Source organism: Sinohyriopsis cumingii, chromosome 5, assembly GCF_028554795.1.
Source record: "Sinohyriopsis cumingii isolate HCF-2022 chromosome 5, ASM2855479v2, whole genome shotgun sequence".
Lineage (NCBI taxonomy): Eukaryota > Metazoa > Mollusca > Bivalvia > Unionida > Unionidae > Sinohyriopsis > Sinohyriopsis cumingii.
Window position 1 is genome coordinate 1,855,001 of NC_142965.1, and position 22,047 is coordinate 1,877,047.

Here is a 22,047-nt window from a genome sequence, read left to right on the forward strand (position 1 = left end):
CATTTAAAACATTGATTCATTAATTTCATTGATTAGCAACTACAGCTTAGGGATCACGTGATAAGCATATCGTCCATTCATTTAGTGCTATAATCATTCACATTCATATGTGCAATTCACGGTTCACATGATAAGGATAACCTACCATGATAAACAATGTAAATATTTATTCATATTTTCAACTCCTCTGGTCAGAAAGAGCTAGGATGTGTATAGAATGGTAAAATCTCTTTGGTTGTGAGCCAAACACAAATACGTAACCAGTGTTAATAAACATGAAATATCGGTCACTGTGATATTCTTTGATTGAGATGGTGCATTAGTGACAGGCATTTACCCAATCATCAAGTTTTCGGATTTTAGAAATAACGAGCACCTTGAAAATTAACAGTGGGCACAAAGTTTCAAGAAAGTTAACGAAGCATGAAATAGAGTTAACAGTGACCTCTTTGCGTAATTAAAAGTATTTTACTTAGTAGGATAGATCATCTCGCCAAGTTTAATAATTCTGTCTGGTACAGTATGCATGCTGAATGCCAAAACTCTTTTGGTCATGAGCTAAACGCAATAAGTAACTCAACCAACAAAAGATGGAAATTAGGTCATGGTGAGATTCCTTTGTTGTAAGGATGTCGTGCTACCAGAGCTGCCTTTCATCATTAATTTCACGATTTTTTTTTACGAATAATGCACGAGAAATGAACATGAAGCAAAAAATTAAACCCAATATATGAAGTGTATGATATAGGCCATTATGACCTACTTCTGAGATGAGAGTTCATACATATGCATCCCCAAATCCAGGTATCATGATTCCAGATAGCACAGTATGTACACATAATGCAGAAGACTACCAAAGCCAGTAAAATATGAAATGTTGGACGCTGTGACCTTTTTGTGCGGGTGTTGTATTAAGAGAGATATATACAATCATCTTGTTTAATGATTCAAGAATGAGCATTTAAAACACATTATGTAATAAAAGTCATTGAAGCATAAACTATGTGTCACAGTTATTTACTTTTGGGATGAAGGTGTTGTACTTATCAAGTTGTATCCTATTGCCAAGTTTGATGTTTTTAGGTAGAACAGTATGGGTACATGATGTAGAAAGCCTATGTGGTCTTGAGATAAACGCAAAAGCAACCTAAATCAGTTGTTGTTATTGTTGTTGTAGTTGTAGGGTTTAACGCCACTTTTCAGCACACGATAGGCTATACATGGCGGCCAGTATTAATGGTGGAGGAAGAACCCGGGAAAACCCCAGAAAGAACCACCGACCCATGAGAAGCTACTTGCAAACTTTCTCACATACCCACATTCGCTGAATCCGAGACTCGAACCCACGCAGACAGAGGTGAGATGGCAGTGATCTATAACGGAGAGCGCTTTAGACCACTCAGCCACTCGCCCCCCCCCCCCATCAGTAAAATGTTAAATGTAGTTCACAGTGACCTTCTTTAGTTGTAAGGGCATGCTACTAACATAAATGCAGAGAATCATCTACTTTGAGTATCCTAGCATAAGCTATGATTAAAATTTAACTTAAGTGAATGATGCGTGAAATAAGAGTCACAGTGACCTACTTTTGTGATGAGGGTTAAGTATTCATCAAAATATGTTTTAAAAAAATACATTCCCTCACCAAATTTTATCATTCTAGGTAGAACAATATATGTACCAGTTGCAATCAAAAATCTGGTTAGGAGATAAACGTAAAAACATAAATAAGTCAGTAAAATGTGAAATATGGGTCACCTTAATCTTATTTTTGTCAAAGAGTGTGGTACTAATAGAGATATTGTCTTGGTGGTGGCGGGTTTGACGCCATTTTTCAGCAAATGATAGGCAATACATGACGGCCAGTATATCTGGTGGAGGAAGAACCCGAGAAAACACAGGGAAGAACCACATGTAGGCTTTCTCACATACCACATTGGCCGAGCTCGAGACTAGAACCCACGCAGACAGAAATGAGATGTCAGTGATCAGTATAGGTGAGCTCCTTAGACCACTGGGCCACCTGATGGTCCCTACTAATAGAGATACATACAGATGCGGTACGAATAAAGATTCATATAGTCGCGTACTTTAATGACTCTTGCATGATCGGAACTAGAGAAATAAACTTAATACAATTTAGTTACAAATTCCAGATATAGCATTATTTATGCAGTGTGAGATATAGATTTTTCACGTAAATGTACCCCCGCCACCCATGCATAACACCATACCCTATGATGTATATGAGTCTACAAAAAAAAAGCGCATCGCTTTTTATGAAAATAACGAGAGTAAAATTAATGGATAGCAGTGTAATCATAATGTGTACAAAATTCACAAAAGTTCACTAAAAACCTAAGTATTAGATCTGTTCACAAAATTCTGTAATACATTACATCTAGATGTATGTCATAAAGCCCCACCTCCACCTCATCTACCCAAAAAACCTTACTAAAATCATGAGAGCGTAAAAGGTGTTTTAATATGTCCATCTGCAAACAATGAACATACTGCATATCAAGTTTCACAGCAATCAATATCATCCAATGCAACTCTCTCTGTCTCTCTCTCTGTGACTATGTCTGTCTGTCTTTCTCTGTTTGTCTCTCTGTCTCTCTCGCACCAAACACAGTTTACAAAACTTTTGAAGCTCATTCTAAAGTTAAAATAACTTTATTGTGTAAATTACAACGACGATCACATTCATTTAAGGAAAGTATAAAGTTACATGGAAAACGTTCACACTAAATGGAGTAATTTTTTATAAAAAAAATATTTCAAATACAGTTGTAATCTTCTAATATCGTGTGTAAAGGAAAACATATTTTCAATCTCTTGACTTGGTGAAATTATCCGTATGACTTACCTAAAATTGTGTAAATTCCTGCCAAGACTAGAAGAACTGTAATTGAGAGATACATGTTCCACCCCAACGCCAGCTGAATGTACAGGGACCCAGAAAATATGCTTACCTAAATTGACAACATAAATATTGAGGCAGCATTTTAAAACATAAGTTTCCCGTAACATGCAGATTAGTAAATTATGGATATAAAGTCAACACGAAAAACATTTTACTTGTTATTATGTTTGCTATTTAGTTGTTATCGTCATCATTATTGGTATCATTTTTGTCATCGTCATGATTGTTGCTATTAACGTTATTATTATTATTATTATTATTATTATCATCATCATCATTATTATTATTATCATTATTATTATTATTATTATTATAATCATCATCATCATCATCATCATCATTATTATTATTATTATTATTATTATTATTATTATTATTATTATTATTATAGTACTTTACTTACCGCTAGTTTTGTAACAATGTACATCACCAGAGAAAAAATACTTAGGTAGAGTCTGATTCTTTTCCCACCAAATCTCTTCCCCATATATTCTGGTAGTGTGAACACCTGTAGTTATCAACATATATTGAACCTTTTAACAGTGATATACTGTACATTGCATCTACCTGTATTAATGTGTGGAGAAATACATTAAAAATAGGTTAACGTATCTAAGCATGATGATATTGTATGATGACTTAAAGATTCATCTGCTTCTCCCAAACAGTGGTTGTTTCTAACTTTTAGGAAAGATTAATGTTGCAAAATGTTCCAAATAAAATTATGCAAACACATATTTTGTCCACAGCTCATAATGTGTAAACAATTCACCACATGCCACGCGTTTGTGATTTAAAGTAGCATTTACTGAAAATTAAAATTGCTAAGAAATTATGCCATTTGTATAAACTTTAGGTTGTGCCGATAACGGCACTCATATTGAAATATTATAATATAATAGCGTAGCATTTTTTTCATAACCAAACTGAGTTAATGAATTCCTTATTCCTTCTTGCTTTGCAGTTTTGTTTTTTACTTTGAAACAAAATGGCGTCAGGGATTTTCGTTATTTAACATTTTCAAATATATTTTTTGTTCCTATCGACAAGGTTAAATTCTATCGACAAGGTTAAATGCTATCGACACAGTTAAATGCTATCGACACAGTTAAATGCTATCGACAAGGTTAAATGTTGTCGACAAGGTTAAATCCTATCGACAAGGTTAAATCCTATAGACACGGTTAAATGTTATTGACAAGGTTAAATCCTATCGACAAGGTTAAATGTTCGCTATAATTAAACAACGCTCGTCTATGAAAGCTGATCTCATCACATGGAAATACTTAGTCTATGAAAGCTGATCTCACCACATGGAAATACTTACTCCTGACGATATGTAAACTGGTAGAAAAAACCATCCTAGAGAGAACACGAGCAAGGCTGGCTAGAAAGAACAAACAGAAGAAAAAAATAATGTTGTTTATCTCTGTCTCTAATTCTGGGAAGGTTTTATCCCGAAATGTATATTTCTATAGGTTTGTTTTTGTTTGATTATTTTTATGTACATAGATTCTAAGTGAGAGACACGTATGGTTATCGTAACTATTGTCATCATCATCGTTTTTCTTTTAATATGTACGCTCTGTATGAAGGGGCAGGTCGATATGATGACGATGGTCAGTGCTTTCTTTTTCTGGATCTGCTTCTGGCATATCTCACTAGATGAAAAGAAAACACAAAACTAATGAAATATTTGGCTAATTTCACGTGAAACTTGGCCATATGGAATCAGTATAGATGTCACCACATGCGTCGCAGGTTGTCGTGATTCTGTTCCATTATATGATTTAAGTAATTCGCAAATATTTAAAACATAGGATACAAAGTAAATACAGTTAAACCATAGTTCATGTTTTGTTTTGTTTTTAGTTGAAAAGAAGTTTTAAAAGCTTTGCATAAAAACATAAGTTTATTTTACCAGCCATTCATATAGTATTATTGCTATTCCACTGGCGGCCCCTGTACCGGCAAGTCCAACAAAATGTTCAGCTCCAATGTTACTGGAATAAAGAGAGGCCCCTACCTGCAAATATATAAGATTGGTTTCCTATTTGGTTTTGAAATGAAGATTGGTTTCCTATTTGGTTTTGAAATGAATGAATGAATGAATGAATGAATGAATGAAAGATCAGCTAACGAAGGAGATGTCAAATCCGGTGAAGACACACTTACTTGACATTTAACATGTTTATATCAAAGTATAAAGTTCTTATAACGATACAATTCGGCATTATGATTTTACTTGATGTGGCCGATTAGTACTCTGAAATGCAAATAATGGACGGCAAAAACTCCCATCAATCGAATATGAGAGACGCAAATTATAGGATGGCAAAAAACCCATCAATCGAATATGTGAGACGCAAATCATATGACCGCAAAGCTCACATCCATTGCATATGCGAGACGCAAATCATAGGACGGAAGAACTGACATCAGCCAAATATGACCGGATCCTCTGTCAACGATAGTTTATGTATTCCTACTCACTGTTACTTAAAGGTTCCACTCCCTTTAATTTTTTAGTATTAGTATGCTGCTTTTCCGTGTACGCGTCTACGCTTTAAACAGTTTATGCTCGTTGGTTGTTTTTTTTTTTTCCTTTATAAGTTGGATTTGACTACGTTCTTTTACTATAAATTGTTGTCACTCTTTAAAGACTTCTTTTATTGTTCAATTATCTCACTAGGGATTTATGATTGTATTCATTTGTCATTTTATATTAATTTATCCTCGAAGCATTTCCTTGTTGGCACACAGATTATCAACGATATCTTGTATGCTTTGGCTATATTGTTAATATTGTAAATTGGTTCAATTCCATTGTTACACATATTCCATAAACCATTTGGATTTATATTCTTTAACAAACATTTTGCAGCTAAAGTCTTACTGCTGATTAACACATGCATATATATATATATATATATATATATATATATATATATATATATATATATATATATATATATATATATATATATATATATATATATATATATATATATATATATATAATTTGTTACATCGGGAGAATTTTAAAAAATAAAAATAAAATAAAAACAGCACTCCGCTCTCAGTGCCTGAATCGGATTTTAGCTGTTAGTAGTGACAGTTGGCCAGAACATTAATCCCAGCATTCTGGATATTTCATAGCAGAGACTATCAACAGGTACGGTTCTGTTGTTTATCTTCCAATGGCTAACTGAGCTTGTACCAGTTAATACTCTTGGATAAGACACAATTGTTAAATTAATTACAATCCTTTATCTCTAACCCTTATTAAAACAAGAGCAGAGTGGGAGAGTAGGCAGTTATATAGCTGGGGGTGGGGGTGGTAAATTTTAGCTTTTTTTCTACATAAAGTTGAAGGACCCTTACTTGGTGTTGTGTGCCCTTTGAACCCGAATGTAACAATTGTCATCAAAGTTTAAATCATTAAAATATACCATTTGACTTTTTATTTTATGTATTAGTTTTATTATATATATATATATATATATATATATATATATATATATATATATATATATATATATATATATATATATATATATATATATATATGTATGTATGTATGTATGTATAAGAATATTTAGAGTTATCCTTGTCTCGAAAAGATACGACCTAGCACTAGTCCTACAATGTAAGACATAGCACATGTTTTTTTGTTGTTTTTTTTTTGTTTTAGTGCTATGTCTTACAACCCAAATAACGTGCTTGTATAGCATGTTCCGATGTCGATTGACATTGGAACGAGTAATCAAAGTTTCAGGAATATCTCACACACTTGGCAGCCCATATCAACATTCTTCCACAAATTGATATGTAATTAATATACTTACTGTGCTGTTTTTATCCTGATGGAATCAAAATCTGACACAGGCAAATGGACGCATTTTCATGTTCCGTTAACATATATCTGAATTTGTTGAAATGCGACGGTAGTCATGGTATGCTGAAGTATGTTCAAGTAGGTTCATGTGGGGGATATGTTTCTTGAATGAAACGAAACGTTGCTTACAGTTCCGATAGGCATAATATATTTTGTATTTGTTTCGTTAAAGAATAATATTTCAACTTAACCCAATTTCGGCATTCACGGCTTTCATCGCTTTCCAGCACACTGAAATGTAGGACAACGAAGCGTTGAAACAGGTCCATTTCTTTTGTGAGAATTTGAATTTATTAGAGAAAAGACATCAGAGTAAGTAAAGTTTGACTAAAACATTATGACTTTACTTTGTTGAAAAGCGTCGTTAGTTTAGTTGCCAGTTGTTTGAGATATTCCTGAAAATTTAACTTTCATTACGATGTTAGTCGACATCAAAACACGCTAAACGCGCCGTTAGTTAGGCATTTAGACCCTGACGTACCGCTCCGGTAACCTAGTGGTCACAGCGTCCGCTTCGGATGCGGGAGGTGGTGGTTTCGATCCCGGGCGGAGTCATACCAAAGACTTACAAAAATGGTACTAACAGCTGCCTCGCTTGGCGCTCAGCATTAAGAGGTTAGTGTTAGGACTAGTCGGCCTAGTGCCAGGATAATGTGACTGGGTGGGACATCATGCTACATGTCTGCGGCATGATGTCCCAGAGCTAGACATCACTATAAACTGCCACACTCCAGAGATCGTAGCGATATGCCTGAAAAATTGTTAAAGCTTCGTTGAAACCCCAAATCACACACACACACACAGACACACACACACAGACCCTGAATCAGACAATATAAATATCAGCGTCGAAGTCTTACATGTAGGACTAGACCTACCCCATACCGCATCAATTTCCTAAATAACTGCACCGTTTACTTCATCTTTGAATTTTCCTGACATTATCTTGCTTACTAAAGATACATTGTGCTTTTCGTCTTTAGTTGGAAGTGTCGAAATGACCAATCATTTTCTTCTTGTCCTCATAATAATTACTTGCTTTAATCAGGGCCGTAGAGATTGATCACGAACCCTTGGGTAAGAAACAGCCCAGCCTTTCCTAGTTCTTGTTGAAACAAAAGTTTTCTTTTATAAAATTAAAAAGTGTTGTTCGGCCGGGGCCCCCTAACGGGCTCGGGGCCCGGAGATTTATCCCGGTTGCCCCCCTCCCCCCCCCCCATGTCGGCCCTTGCTTTAATATGTAATACAAGTAAAGACGTGTCTGTATACATCAGTTTCATATTATTGATGCGAACAGTCTATACTTTACAATAAGAATAGGAACATAAAAGAACTTGCCCAGTTCCATAGGTGTGTGTGTGTGTGTGTGTGTGTGTGTGTGTGTGTGTGTCTTCATGGCGCTATTTCCTTTCTAATAATCTCTTGAATAATTTTGAAGTTCTCAACTATTCTAGCAGCTGTTCTACTTCCTAACATTTACATAATTGGACTAAGTTCCGCAGCTTTGTTCATCCAGATGAAAAGGTCTTTCTTAAAGTCATTTGTTGCTTTTGTGTTAGATTAGTATTCAAAGTTATGTATATTTTATCCAAGGTTTTGAAAAGAATATTGTCCTGTTTTTGTGCTTGTTATTGTGTCTTTTTAGTTGCATACCCAATGATATTTAATACTTGAGTTTCATATATGGAACTGTGTAATTTGGCTTGTATAAAACGTGCACATCCACTGATTTTATTTTTGATAGCTCTTCTTCAATTAAGTTATTTCATTCCCACGGGAAATGTGCAAACTTTCATCTGACAATGGATAGGCCTTGAAGTATTCGTGTAACTCCCTCGATATTTCTAAACCAAGATCTTAAATAAATCCAATTTTGCAGCTATCAGTCATCTTTTGATAACCTCAAACTTCTATGGGCATTTAATAGGTTCATTTTTCGGTAGGCTGTCAATAGTATTCCCTGTGTTATCATAATGTCTACGTGCTTATTACCTTGTTCTGTCGATATTTATTTATGCTTCCTATATGCAATAGGTTAGCTATAAATGGTTGCAAAATGTTTAATCCCTATATAATCAGAATTTCTGGTTCTCTGACTTTTTACAAATTGAGATGTTCATCTTTTTTATTGTCATATTTTTTCTAATACATGTGCTCGCAAGATTATCATCCACCTCTCTCAAGATCTCAAAATTGTTTTATTTTAAAGTTATAATATATCACAATCCTTGTGGGTTTGTTGATATTACACAGAAATAATTATTCCTCGGACACTTATCCAAACAATAACTATATTAGACTAAGTTGTAGTCGCTAGGACGATCCACGCGTCTTTTACGCGCATTCAAAACTAATTGCAATCGCATAACGAAGCGTTTGTCAAGCTTTATCTTTCCACGTTTGTACATAATCCATCCGGAAAGGTCGATAAATATACCAACAATTACGTGAGCTTTCAACATGCCTAACCAAATATATTTTATGCCGTATATATGTCAACCTGTACATTTTCCTGTTCCTTGTTAAACCTTGCTAATGACTACATCAAATATATCATCACCTTCTATGCCATGACTTCGCCATGTCGAGCCTCTTTCTTCACCCCGACAATGTTTACGACAATATTATTATTAGTATCTAAACTTCGGTCTCTAGCATCAACCTTAAAGTAAAAGTCCTCATTTTCAAATCTCATTTCTTTTCTCTCTCCTAGTTTTCCCATGTTTGAATAATAGAACCTTTATCTCAGAGGAAGCTTTTAAATTTGTTCTTTTTGGTTGCCATAGTAACCAATATTACATTATTCTTTCTCTGATTTTCACGAAACATGATGCATACACCTGGCAAGCGTCATGGGAAAGAATTATATATTTTGATTTTGCAATCAAAGATATTGCTGATCACTTCTACTTTGTTTTCCAACATTTTTTTTAAAAAAAAAAACACATATAAAACTATGTTTGCCTTCTGTCCGACGGTTGTATTTCGAAATATTATGCGTGTACTTTGTTTGAATCATTAGTATGTTTGCATGGAATTTGTTTATTCCCATGATGTGTATTACCACGATTTGTTTAACTTAGCCAAGTTAAACTTAATTTAAAAATATACAGAGAATTTCGTCAACTTCGTTCTTGTAAGACTAACGTTGCTTTCCTTTAAACGTTCAACAATTTCACAATGATTATCGTACATTTTTAGCACTTCATACACTAATCTGTATTTCCTTTCGCACGTGACCTGACGTGTATTGGGGGATCTAATGATATTCCATGTATTTGTGTATCCTCTGCTAAGCTGTTTCTGAGTACACAGCATCACTTAAAGTGAGTACGAAAGGTACGTCAAGTGGTGCATGATTTTTTTTTTTTTTTAACAATGGAAACATTAATTGTGTAGGCATAAAATATTAAAACGTTTCGTTTTCCAAGATATTTTTCACAATGGAAAATATTGATTTCAACGACACATTAGAGGATATTGATTTAATGGGCACGAAGACCACATGTTCAATTTGTAACTGAATTTTTTTTCGCTCTTGGTGTTCTAACATTTCTTTACCACTCAGCTTCACTGATATTTACGCAGTTTACATTCTAGATATCTATCATTTCTTATCTCCAATTTGCTTGCTAATTTCACAGATTACACTTTTGACAATGCAACCAAGAATCATCTTGACAATGCAACCAAGAATTATCTTCGTTTCCTCAACCGGATATGCGTATACTATAATGCTATATATACATATGAAGGCTAAAATGTTTCGAACAAAGTTTTTTGTAACTCTTCTTATCATCATTTTGTTAGTTCCATTTAGTGACATTCATTTACCTATTTTAAGTAACTATTAGTAACAGATAATTATTTCCTTGTACTTACTAATTGTGATAACTATTTATTTTCAGAGACTAATGGTTTGTGACTAGTACTAACTTTCAGTTACTTAACTTTTTCCCAACCTAAATGGATAACATGTCTAAACTAAACAGCGCCCAAGGGAAAAGCGGATCTTCCATTATTTATTAAAAGCAAACATGATAACGAGATAGAAAAATTCAACGCACTAAAATCTTTGATGCCGATGCAAAATGCACCGGATTCGCAGCTTTGGGAAAAGAAAAGAACAACGATAATTACACAGCTATAAATGTCAGAAATAAAATATGTAAATCTTGATTTGAAAACGTGGTAAAAAGCCTTGCGAAATCAGACAGAAAATTAACAACGGACGATGCGTTCAGTGTCCAAACAAATATATTTAGCCAACTGATAGAAATTAATTTGTTTATTTAAGAAGCTAGAAAACTAAAAGAATGTATGAATATATTAATTATGGTTTAAGAGATCGATGATAAAATAAGGGAATAAATAGTTATTGACCTCGAACAAATTGGCATCACGAGCGTAAAGTGAACAGGGTACACACTGATAGTATTTGGGTCACTGACGAAGTCTAATTTCCTGTTATCTGTTGGTATCAATTGTATCATATAAAAAATTTAAGGTATGGAGAAAAACACAGAGTATGTGTGTTACACCGAAAGTGCGCCTCGTCACTAGAGGAGGCCACGAAGCGAATCGGTAGAATATTGTGTTCAAAAGAAATGTGCATAATTATATCCCATCGCTGAAATGTTGTAAATAGAGGTATTGCTTATAAGATAGTATGTGCTTTAATACATGTCTGAGCATACAAAATTATTTACCTCGAGTTTTTAGAAGCTATTAATAGTAACATGATCTTGTTTCAATTATAAAAAAAAAAAAAACTATTCGATTACAAGACAGGTCAACCGCCAAATATGCTACTTGGGGAGGGTATTAAATTGATTGTATTCATTGCTGTATCAGATATCATTATTAATTGTACACGGTCTGACACGAATAAAATAGCTTACATGAGTTATATCTCAGTGCGTATTCAACACATTTTGTTAATGCAGCCTTTCTTGCAAGATTGGCAACGTTTAAAGTCAACAATGTATTGTAATTCCTTCTAAATTTTAGTTTTTATTATGTTGCATATTTTATGACCAAACTTGTGTAGATGACGTATGCTGCTCATTGAAACAAATGTAGTGGAACTATCTGTTATAAGTAACTTTTGTCCATGACTGTAGATTATACTTTAACTTTTGTCCGTGATTGTAAGTTGTAAAAAAGATTTTGGCATATATATTAAAGTTCAAAATATTCTAGAAGCAAACTTATTTGCAATTTTATGAAATTTCCAATTATAAATAACCACGTTCCAGAATATTCTGTTGCGTCATAGGTCAGGTAAGAGTATGTATAAAAATAGAGGGTTTTTTTTATGTATTAAAAAGTCTTAATTCCTGTTTTATATCATTGTCTGGGAATCTATGATCAGAGTTTGCAGTTAAGTTCATATTAATTTGGAATGAATTATTTAAATCGTATCTAAAGTACGTACTGAATTATCACATTATTTCTGATTATTAAGAACTCATTAAAAGCCATTTAAAGACATTCTGAATTATATCATTATATACATCAGGACATTCGAGACTATCGGAATTCATTCGGAACCAACTATACTTTTGGAATTGTGATATAACATTTAGGATTATTTGGAACTTAAATCACACTATCCCTAAGTGTCTTTTCGAATTTTCATCCTGTATTCTAGGGAAATACATTATTTGTTGAACTTTACTCAAACTTGCTGGTCTCGCTTCTTTTCTGTTACATATTTCAAGACCATGGAGCCATAACACATATTTTACAATTTGTACTCTATATTGCTTAAATTATCAAGTAACCAGACAAGACATTATTATGCCGGTACGACTCTAGGTCTTAAACTATGTAACAGAAAATAGTAAATCGACCAGTTTCAGTAAAAATCAAGAAATAATTTATTTCTCTACGGTAGAAAGTGAAAATTTAAGAAACACTTACAGTATTGTGAATTAAATCCCAAGCAGTCCTACATGCCCTGTCAAAAGTCAAAAGTATAGAATGTTCCGAATGAATTAGAATAGTCTTGAATGTCCTGATATACCAACGATTCAATCCTGAATGTTTTTGAATGCATTCACTAAAATCCCAAAATAATATCTTAATCTCGTCAATGACTACTTTCTAAATCAAATGAATGGTTTAAATAAATAATTCGTCAAGAATTATATCTGAACACATCTATAAACGATTCCATAGACTGATCTTAAAACATGAATTAATAATTTGTTTACCAAACCTCTATTTATTCATATTTCACTTGACCAATGAAGCACTAGTATTTAAAATTCCACTAACTCGTAAGCAAGGTTAAGTCTTGAACTCAGATTCTAATAATTTTAGCTGACAACCAACTGGCAAATCTAAAACTGTTAATCCGCTTTTTAAGTAACTGCATATCTTTATTAGATTATGGATACTACATTTTTCAAGGCATCGGTGAACTTTAGACTCTTGTGAAACATACGGCATATGTATTTATGCTCAGCTACAACATCAATATAGGATTTTTACGTTAAATTTGTATGTGTGATAGCTTGTTTAAAACCAAATACAATACAAGTATTCACTAAACATATTGAGAGTACAATGCATATTAGCAGGATTATCATCAGCCTATAAAAGCAACAAAACATTGAAAATATTTACAAAGTCAGTTAGTTTATAGCGTACAGTGCTACCTCTACATCCATTTACTGGCCAAAATGATTCTGGGTCATTTAGGAATAAGAAAAACTATGATGGAGATAGATTTTCCCCTTGTATTACACCTTTTCACAACAGAAACAAAAAAAAAAACAAAAAAAACGGAGTATTGATTATTTACTCAGACGCATAATTTGATATCACTGTAAACACTCAGTATAACATTGAAACAATTTCCCACGGTGCCTACAGAATACAGTATATGCCATAATCCAACTCTCCATACATTATCAATGGCACTTACAATACCAACAAGGTACAACAAAGTTTCTTTTTGTAAAGTCTAATAAATTCAGGCTGTACGAAAGAAAGATATTGTCTATTGTTAAATAACCATTCCTGAATTCAGCTTGAGTCAGAGATCTTAAGAAATTTATACAAGTTTAAATTTAATATAACTGTAAAGACTTTTCCGAAACAGCAAACTACAGTAATAAGTCTATAATTTGGCATATCGGTTTTGTCACCTACATTTTTGATAAATTATCACTTTTAGTCCAGCCATACGGTACGAAGCCAGTATTCAAGACAATATTAAAATGCTTTACATACAGTACTAATATTCCAGCAATTACTTTATTATTTTTAAGATTGTTAACAACTTTTTAAGCATTTATTGGGTCATTCAAGAAAAGAGTTAATGACATCCGCCACTTGTACCGTTTCTGGAATTACTCAGTCGCCGCTCTCTGTGTCCACTAAATTAATTTCTTTAATATATTCACAACATTCTTGCAAAGCGAAATGTTTTGAACGGGTCTTTTCATGTCGACATTATCTATCATATTCCATTATCTCTTTGGATCTTTTGACTGAAAAGCGCATATTTTTATTTGCAGTGATTTTAAAAAAGAGAGAGCAATGCTTTGCAAAAGTGTTTTTTTTATACTGTGTGCTAGTTTTTAGTGTCATAACTTTACTCCCTGCAAATTTTTCTTTTAATTTTGTTTACTTTCCAATACAAGTGATAATGTTTTCTGGCTTTCATATACGCATTGCCAAATTACGGCTTAGAGTCACCTGTCTCCTTGCGTACATTTGAAGTTCTTTGTGACACAATGTCAGTTCCTCAGAACTAATAAAAATGTTACTTATGTCGTTGATGATTCAGTTACATCGTCTCAAGTCATATTAACGTTACTGATAATTTCCTGCAATTATCAATTTATATAATTCAGATTATGAACATTCATATTCGCCAGGAATTCATTTATTCTTCTCGTATCCCACGATCATCTAGTTCTATTTTTCTGTGATGGAATCAGTAACTGATTAATTCTAATCTGATATGTTAAAACACAGTGAGTGCCTGAAAACAAGCAATTACAATCTTGACCTTTAAATATTTTTAACAATTGGAAGCCACTTAAATGTGATAACAATTGGAAGCTACTTAAATATGTTAACACCTGGAAGCCACTAAAACGTGTTGGGGCCCCGAGTGGCCGAGTGGTCTAAAGCGCTCTCCTTACGGATCACTGCCATCTCACCTCTGTCTGCGTGGGTTCGAGTCTAGGATTCGGCCAATGTGGATATGTGAGAAAGCTTGCCAGTAGCTTCTCGTGGGTCGGTGGTTCTTCCCGGTGTTTTCCCGGGTTCTTCCTCCACCATTAATACTGGCCGTCATGTATAGCCTATCGTGTGCTGAAAAATGGCGTTAAACCCCACAACATCAACATCAACATCAACTAAAACGTGTTACCAACTGGAAACCACTTAAACGTGTTAACAATTGGAAGCCATTTAAATGTGTTAACAATTGGAAGCCACTTAAACATGTTAACAATTGGAAGCCACTTAAATGTATTAACAATTGGAAGCCACTTAAACGTGATAATAATTGGAAGCTGTCACAGAATTAGGCAAAGAAATAACTTGGTTTTATCTTAAAACTATTCGACTATTTCTCATTGTACATGCGTACAACGTTATCTAGGGTGAATGTGTTTTTCCCGGTAAGCGACTGTAGTAACATGTACCTAGCCACAGAGATTACTTGTGACGAGGTAACATGACTAACATGATATGCACGGGTATTCTACCCTGACTTGTACTCAGTCTCCTATGGATTTAAGTAAGACCAATTTCTAAAACCACACTGGATCACGTCAAGGAGTATACACTCTCCACTGTTCTCCAGCCATAGGGGTAAGTGTTAAATTTACATTTTCATTTGATATGCGAAGCTTATTCGGTTTGTAATGTCTTATCGCGTAATAATGCATTTATTACAACGCAGATTTAAAGTATTATCATATATCTAGAGATTATACAGAACCTATTATTATGTCCAATTTGGTTTTATTGTAGCTGACTGTGTTTGTAGCTGACTGTGTTTGTAGCTGATTCTGACTGTTATTGTAGCTGATTGTGACTGTCGCTGTGATTATGTCTATGAAGTTCGATTGTCAATGTGACTGTGAATATGACTAGAGCGGTCTGAAGCTGTCCGAAGCCGTCTAAAATTGCTTAGAGCTATCTGGAGTTTCCAGAACATTTAATGCTACGTGCTGTCGATACGTATGTATGTACGTATGTCTGTGCCACGGACGTAGACGTAGCAAAATTGAAAAAGGTGCTGTATGCTGTCTGTACGTGTAACGTATGACTGTACTCGTGGTGGATTCATAAAGGGTGCGAGCGGTCGATAAGAGTGTGGACCAACCCAAGGAATCGTGCGACTGTACAAGGGGTCTAGAAGCATACGTTTGGATCAATTGTTGTTCCATTGCATTTTTTATATCCATAAGATTATTTTGAATCTTCGTTATGTTCATAAGATTATTTTGAATCTTAGTTGTGTTCTTAAGATTATTTTGAATCTTAGTTGTGTTCTTAAGATTATTTTGAATCTTAATAATTCATATTCGAGATTATGTGAATCTCTTATTGTGTAAAATACTGTTTGAAGCGTATGTGCAGTCCATGAGGTTTCTTGGATCTGTACTTCATTTTGATTTAATATTTTTGATTTATTTTCGATGTATGAATGTTGTGTAGAGTGATTTGAGTAAATCGTATGTTGAGAGCTTGAGAGATTAATTGTATTTTTACATCATATATTTATCTTTATTAATTCATTCATAAATTTCCATCTTTCTCACACTGTGTTTGTCTTATTCATTTAGTCCAAAGACCCACTCGGTGTCTTTCTGCGACAGAAGCCACTTAAATGTGTTAACAGTTGGAAGCCACTTAAACGTGTTAACAATTGGAAGCCACTTAAACGTGTTAACAATTGGAAGCCACTTAAATGTGTTAACCATTGGAAGCCACTTAAAAGTATTAACATTTGGAAGCCATTTAAACGTTAACAATTGGAAGCCACTTAAATGTGTTAACAATTGGAAGCCACTTAAAGTCGTTACTAGAAAATCAATTAGGCCCTTGTCACCGGATGTGAATTTTCCAGCTCCCCTGTCTACATCCACCCTTCCGTTACACATATAAATATTCTTATTTTTATAAAATTCGATAAATACATACCATACCTATTTCTGTTTATGTTATGTAAGTATCGAACCTGGGGCATAACGTATGTATTTGTCTCGACGCTCAATCCCCTCTACGTAATTCATTGTATGATTATCGAGACTGAATATTTCAGCTTGGTTCGTAATAAGAAAATAAGTACAAATATCTGATAATTCCTGGTATTAATGTCAACAAAGCGAAAAATATTACTCTAGTCATTAGAAAAATGTAAATTTCAGTAAATTTATAATTTGAGCTACACTCCAAGCCTTCCAGTTCCAAACACCCCGGAAATTACCCAGCTCCTGTCTTGCCCCACGCTGAACTGGCTAAGATCAGATGCGTAGTTTACTGATTTACGTTTTGCTAATGACTAGAGTAATATTTTTCGCGTTGTTGACTTTAATTCGAATGGCAATTTCTTTTATACTGTTGACTGAAGACGTATATCCATCTAACAACTGCAGAATTTGGGTGGGGATGGGATCTCGTAAAATTCCGAGGCGCTCTAAACAGTCAGTAATTTGATATCAGTAGTTGCATTAGTAGCAGTGGCAACAGCAGCAATGACAGTAGTAGTCTATATTATTGTTGGAATTGTTTTTGTACTTGTTGTCGCAATTGTTCTTTTCCGGAACATGTTTAGAGGACAATTTCTTGAAGGAAAATAGCATCTCATCCATGCCTCTTATATTTACATAGTAAGAAAATAGCATCTCATCCATGGCTCTTATATTTACAACGTAAGAAAATTACATCTCATCCATGGCTATTATATTTACATAGTAAGAAAATAGCATCTCATCTATGGCTCTTATATTTACATAGTAAGAAAATTACATCTCATCCATGACTCTTATATTTACATAGTAAGAAAATAGCATCTCATCTATGGCTCTAATATTTACATAGTAAGAAAATAGCATCTCATCTATGGCTCTTATATTTACATAGTAAGAAAATTACATCTCATCCATGACTCTTATATTTACATAGTAAGAAAATAGCATCTCATCTATGGCTCTAATATTTACATAGTAAGAAAATAACATCTCATCTGTGGCTCTTATATTTACATAGTAAGAAAATAGCATCTCATCCGTGGCTCTTATATTTACACAGTAATAAAATAGCATTTCATCCATGACTCTTATATTTACATAGTAAGAAAATAGCATTTCATCCATGACTCTTATATTTACATAGTAAGAAAATAGCGTCTCATCCATGACTCTTATATTTACATAGTAAGAAAATAGCATCTCATCCGTGCCTATTATATTTACATGGTAAGAAAATAGCATCAATTTGATCAATACAGAAATCAAAAGTTTGATCAATACAGAAATCCATAATTTGATCAATACAGAAATCCATAATTTGATCAATACAGAAATCAATAGTTTAATCAACAATGGCAAGCAGTAATGTTTATCTTCAAATTTTACCTATATGGAATTCATGTAAAGAAAAGATCTGAATTATTATTTCATTTATATTTTAAAAATATAATTTCTCCAGCATTAAGCAATTATGTATACATCAGGTAAATTAAACACTTTAAACTTTTTAATAATAGTTGAGCTCTCTGACATTTTAAAGATTTAAACAACAACAAAAACATTTAGATGTATTGATTTTAATGGACATGGACACGTTTTATACTAATCATTCTGTCGTTGTTTTAAGGAGGGGGATATCACTGTATTGACTCATAATGAACACGTCCTTGTTAATTCACGTAATAAGGAACCGTGTACTGTTATTCTTTTATCCTACATCCCATAATAAATTTTCTGTTCCTGTTTATGCTTTTTAGTTGCAAAAAGTCAGTCATGACTAGGACCAAGGGTATTTTGAAGAACAGGGTGTTACAAAGGGAACTCAATAACCTTGTAACCCGCAGCACAGCCTTGAGGACTTTGCCTTGCGGACTTTGCCTTGAGGACTTTGCCTTGCGGACTTTGCCTTTAAAGTGGCAATTAAGATATTTAAATTCAAATGATTATTTAGTTTTTGTGTTAAAATATGATATAGCTTAAGAAAATAAGACAGACTTTTGTGCAAGTGCATATACTTTTTTTTATACTTCATTGATTTAATCTCACTTTTAGGACGATAACGCGCTTTACCTGTCTCTGCCGTGCGCTTAATCCGATACGATAAAATGTTCCTGCGGATAACATCGCATTAGTATAATTATTAACAACTGTTTGTAAAAGTACATTCCAATGCAACATAGAACGTGTGCACATCCGGGAGCAGGACAGATACAAATGGAGTTTATTATTTGTGTGTATTTGCACTGTTTATAAACCAAAGTATTTTAGGGAGTTTATTATTTGTGTGTATTTACACTGTTTATAAACCAAAGTATTTATTTGTTCGCGCAAAATTTGTTAATTTATAGATAATATCTTTGAAAAATATCCATGATTGATATGCACGATGTATTTGGGTTTTATTACAATATTTGTTGCGTGATAATTGTTAAACAAAATGCGTATAGAGACATAAGTTAGAGTTTTTAATTTAGCTTTGTACAAATATATTTATATATTTTTGGTGTGTGTGTGTGTGTGTGTGTGTGTGTGTGTGTGTGAACGTTTCAACTTCAATTAATTTTACATGAATAGAGATGTCTTCCTATTTAAATTCTGCACCTAAACTGATTAACTGTTATAACTAAGGAACCAGTCTTCATTGTTGGGGGAATGCAAAAGTGTACATTATATTAGGTCAGGTTTTTTAACTCTTGTATAGCTTTTGGTTCGATTCTTGATTACAACTGCTCTTTCAGAACTAGAACTACACTTTTATATATTCTGAAAGAAGCATATTAAATAGACAAGCAAAATGAAAATACTTATAAGCACTTCATCACAATAAGAAGCATCATCTAATGAAGTCAGATTTACTATATATAGTTTTATGAAAACTATATGAATATATGTGTGACTTTAAATTAACCGTGGTACATGATTGGGTATTTCTTGGAAGCACAAACCAATCTAAAGCAATATAGAACTGACGCACCCCACTCCCTACTACCTCAGGGATGTGTCTACGTCAGTGGTGCAAGTAGATTTTAACTCTTGATGGTACGGTACTGACCCCCTCCCCCCCCCCCCCCCCCCCGACCCCGTCTTTCCGGTACGGCCGTACCGGCAATAAATGTCTTACTGGTACGGCATATCTGACCATGCTGATACGTTCAACCCTCGGTCTACACTGATAATGTGAGCAGATCTTACCGGTAGCCAGACAAGGGAGCTTCCCGCCAGAAAATAGCTTTTGACATTCCCTCGGTTTGCCCGGCACACTGACTGAAAAGGAATGAAAACATATTTTTAATTGCATGCAACCAACTGGACATCATCAAATAAATACATGTACATTTGAGTTTATTTATATAAATTGATTGTGGCATATTTGATATTGTAATAAATAAAATCTATTAAAAGTATGTACAGTCATCATATTGGATCACGCACACACAAATATATATATTACTGTGTTCCCTTTAACACCGTGAAATAAGCAGCATAGCTCGAAACTCATTTAATGTTCACCCAAGCTAGAGCCCAAGGCGACTGACAGTACACAGAACAGACTGAAAATTTTTTTTTTTTTTTTTTTACATCAGGGCGATCATTTATCAAAACTACAGAATGGAGACAAAGTGGGGGTTGACCTATGGGGTCAGCCTGACCAGTTAGGGTCAGATGTGTGAACTATGTAGAATTTGTTTCTAACATTTCCGTATGTGACTGTTTAACGCCCTTTAAACTAAAATTATCATATACACCAATGCCTCTTGTTTTAATGATAATCATTATTTAGACAGTAACTTGGAGGGAAATGTTAAGAATTAATATGGCGGCAACAGCTTTCACCTTAAGAGAAAACTTTATAGTTTTCGAACAAGATTGAAGAGTCATTATTTGGCTGTATTGTATACAGTTCTAAATATTATTTCATGGAATTTAAACGTTCTAGCATCGCCCTGGCATCTATAGTTCTATCAGCTAGTATACTGTGCAAGTATTCAATGACTTGGTAAATATTTCTATATTCCAGATACAACAATGTGTGCAACGTCCAAAATAAACACTAAAAATCAACTTAGAATCAAACTGATCCGCAATACGAAATGAATGAATTTACTCCGATCTTCCACTGATATAAATTAAAATGATTATATAATATAAAGATCTAAACACGAAATACACTAGTATGCAAACATTAACTGTCATAATTATTCTTATCTTTAAATATCAAAATCTTTCCTTTTCTCTCATTCCCTTGCGCTTCAGGTCTTCTTTCGTGGCTGCCTTCTAGGAAAGACCATCATCAAAGCTGAATCCAGTTTTAGAGTTCAATCAATTAGAGTAATTCAACAACAACAATAACAACTAAAATAAGCAAACAAATGAGTTGAGTTAACATGGATGTCTGTGATGGAGAGATGTTCTAAAAACATCCCATCCTATCCATTTTCTTTAACTATAACTCAAACTTTTGTTTGCTTGTTGTTGTTGTTGTTTAAATAATACATGTATCATGTATTTATATTAAAACGGTTAAATTTATAATATGCATCCTGTTCTTTCATAATTAATTTATATCAATGATGTTGTCTGTCAGGTAGTTGATTAATTTATCATTAATTATTTTTATGTTAAAATAAGAATCATGCCTGTTAAATTTCAAGTGAACAGTCTTTCTGTAATCGTTATTCTAAAATTATCTCTCAGGCAACCAGGCCCGGCCCTAAGGCAAGGCGAACGAGGCAACTGCATTAGGCCCCCGCGTTAACTCTCAATGCAATTTTTTTGCTTGGGACCCCGCGCTCACCGCTTGCAGCTCTGGGCCCCGCACATCCTAGGGCCGGGCCTGCAGACAACAACAATCTGAATACTCTCTCCTATGCGTTTAATTTAGTTTCAAGGCAATTTCTATCTTAAACATTATTGCCATATTTTCTCAAATATCTTTGTATTATTTGCGAAAGAGGCGATTAATTAGCTGCAATTTTCAATCAGAATTACACGTGTTT

General features: G+C 33.8%; 1 protein-coding gene across 1 annotated transcript in view; it reads right to left on the reverse strand.

Moving 5' to 3' along the window:
* Positions 1-22,047, reverse strand: part of LOC149798522 (sodium/glucose cotransporter 4-like) — a 60,045-nt gene that overhangs the window by 21,775 nt on the left and 16,223 nt on the right. Inside the window, exons 2-6 of the mRNA XM_089957330.1 lie at positions 20,243-20,314; positions 4,848-4,952; positions 4,254-4,313; positions 3,330-3,434; positions 2,870-2,975 (exon numbers count right to left, since the gene is read on the reverse strand). Coding sequence (XP_089813456.1) covers positions 2,870-2,975; positions 3,330-3,434; positions 4,254-4,313; positions 4,848-4,952; positions 20,243-20,314 — 448 coding nt within the window. The remainder of the gene's footprint in view (positions 1-2,869; positions 2,976-3,329; positions 3,435-4,253; positions 4,314-4,847; positions 4,953-20,242; positions 20,315-22,047) is intronic.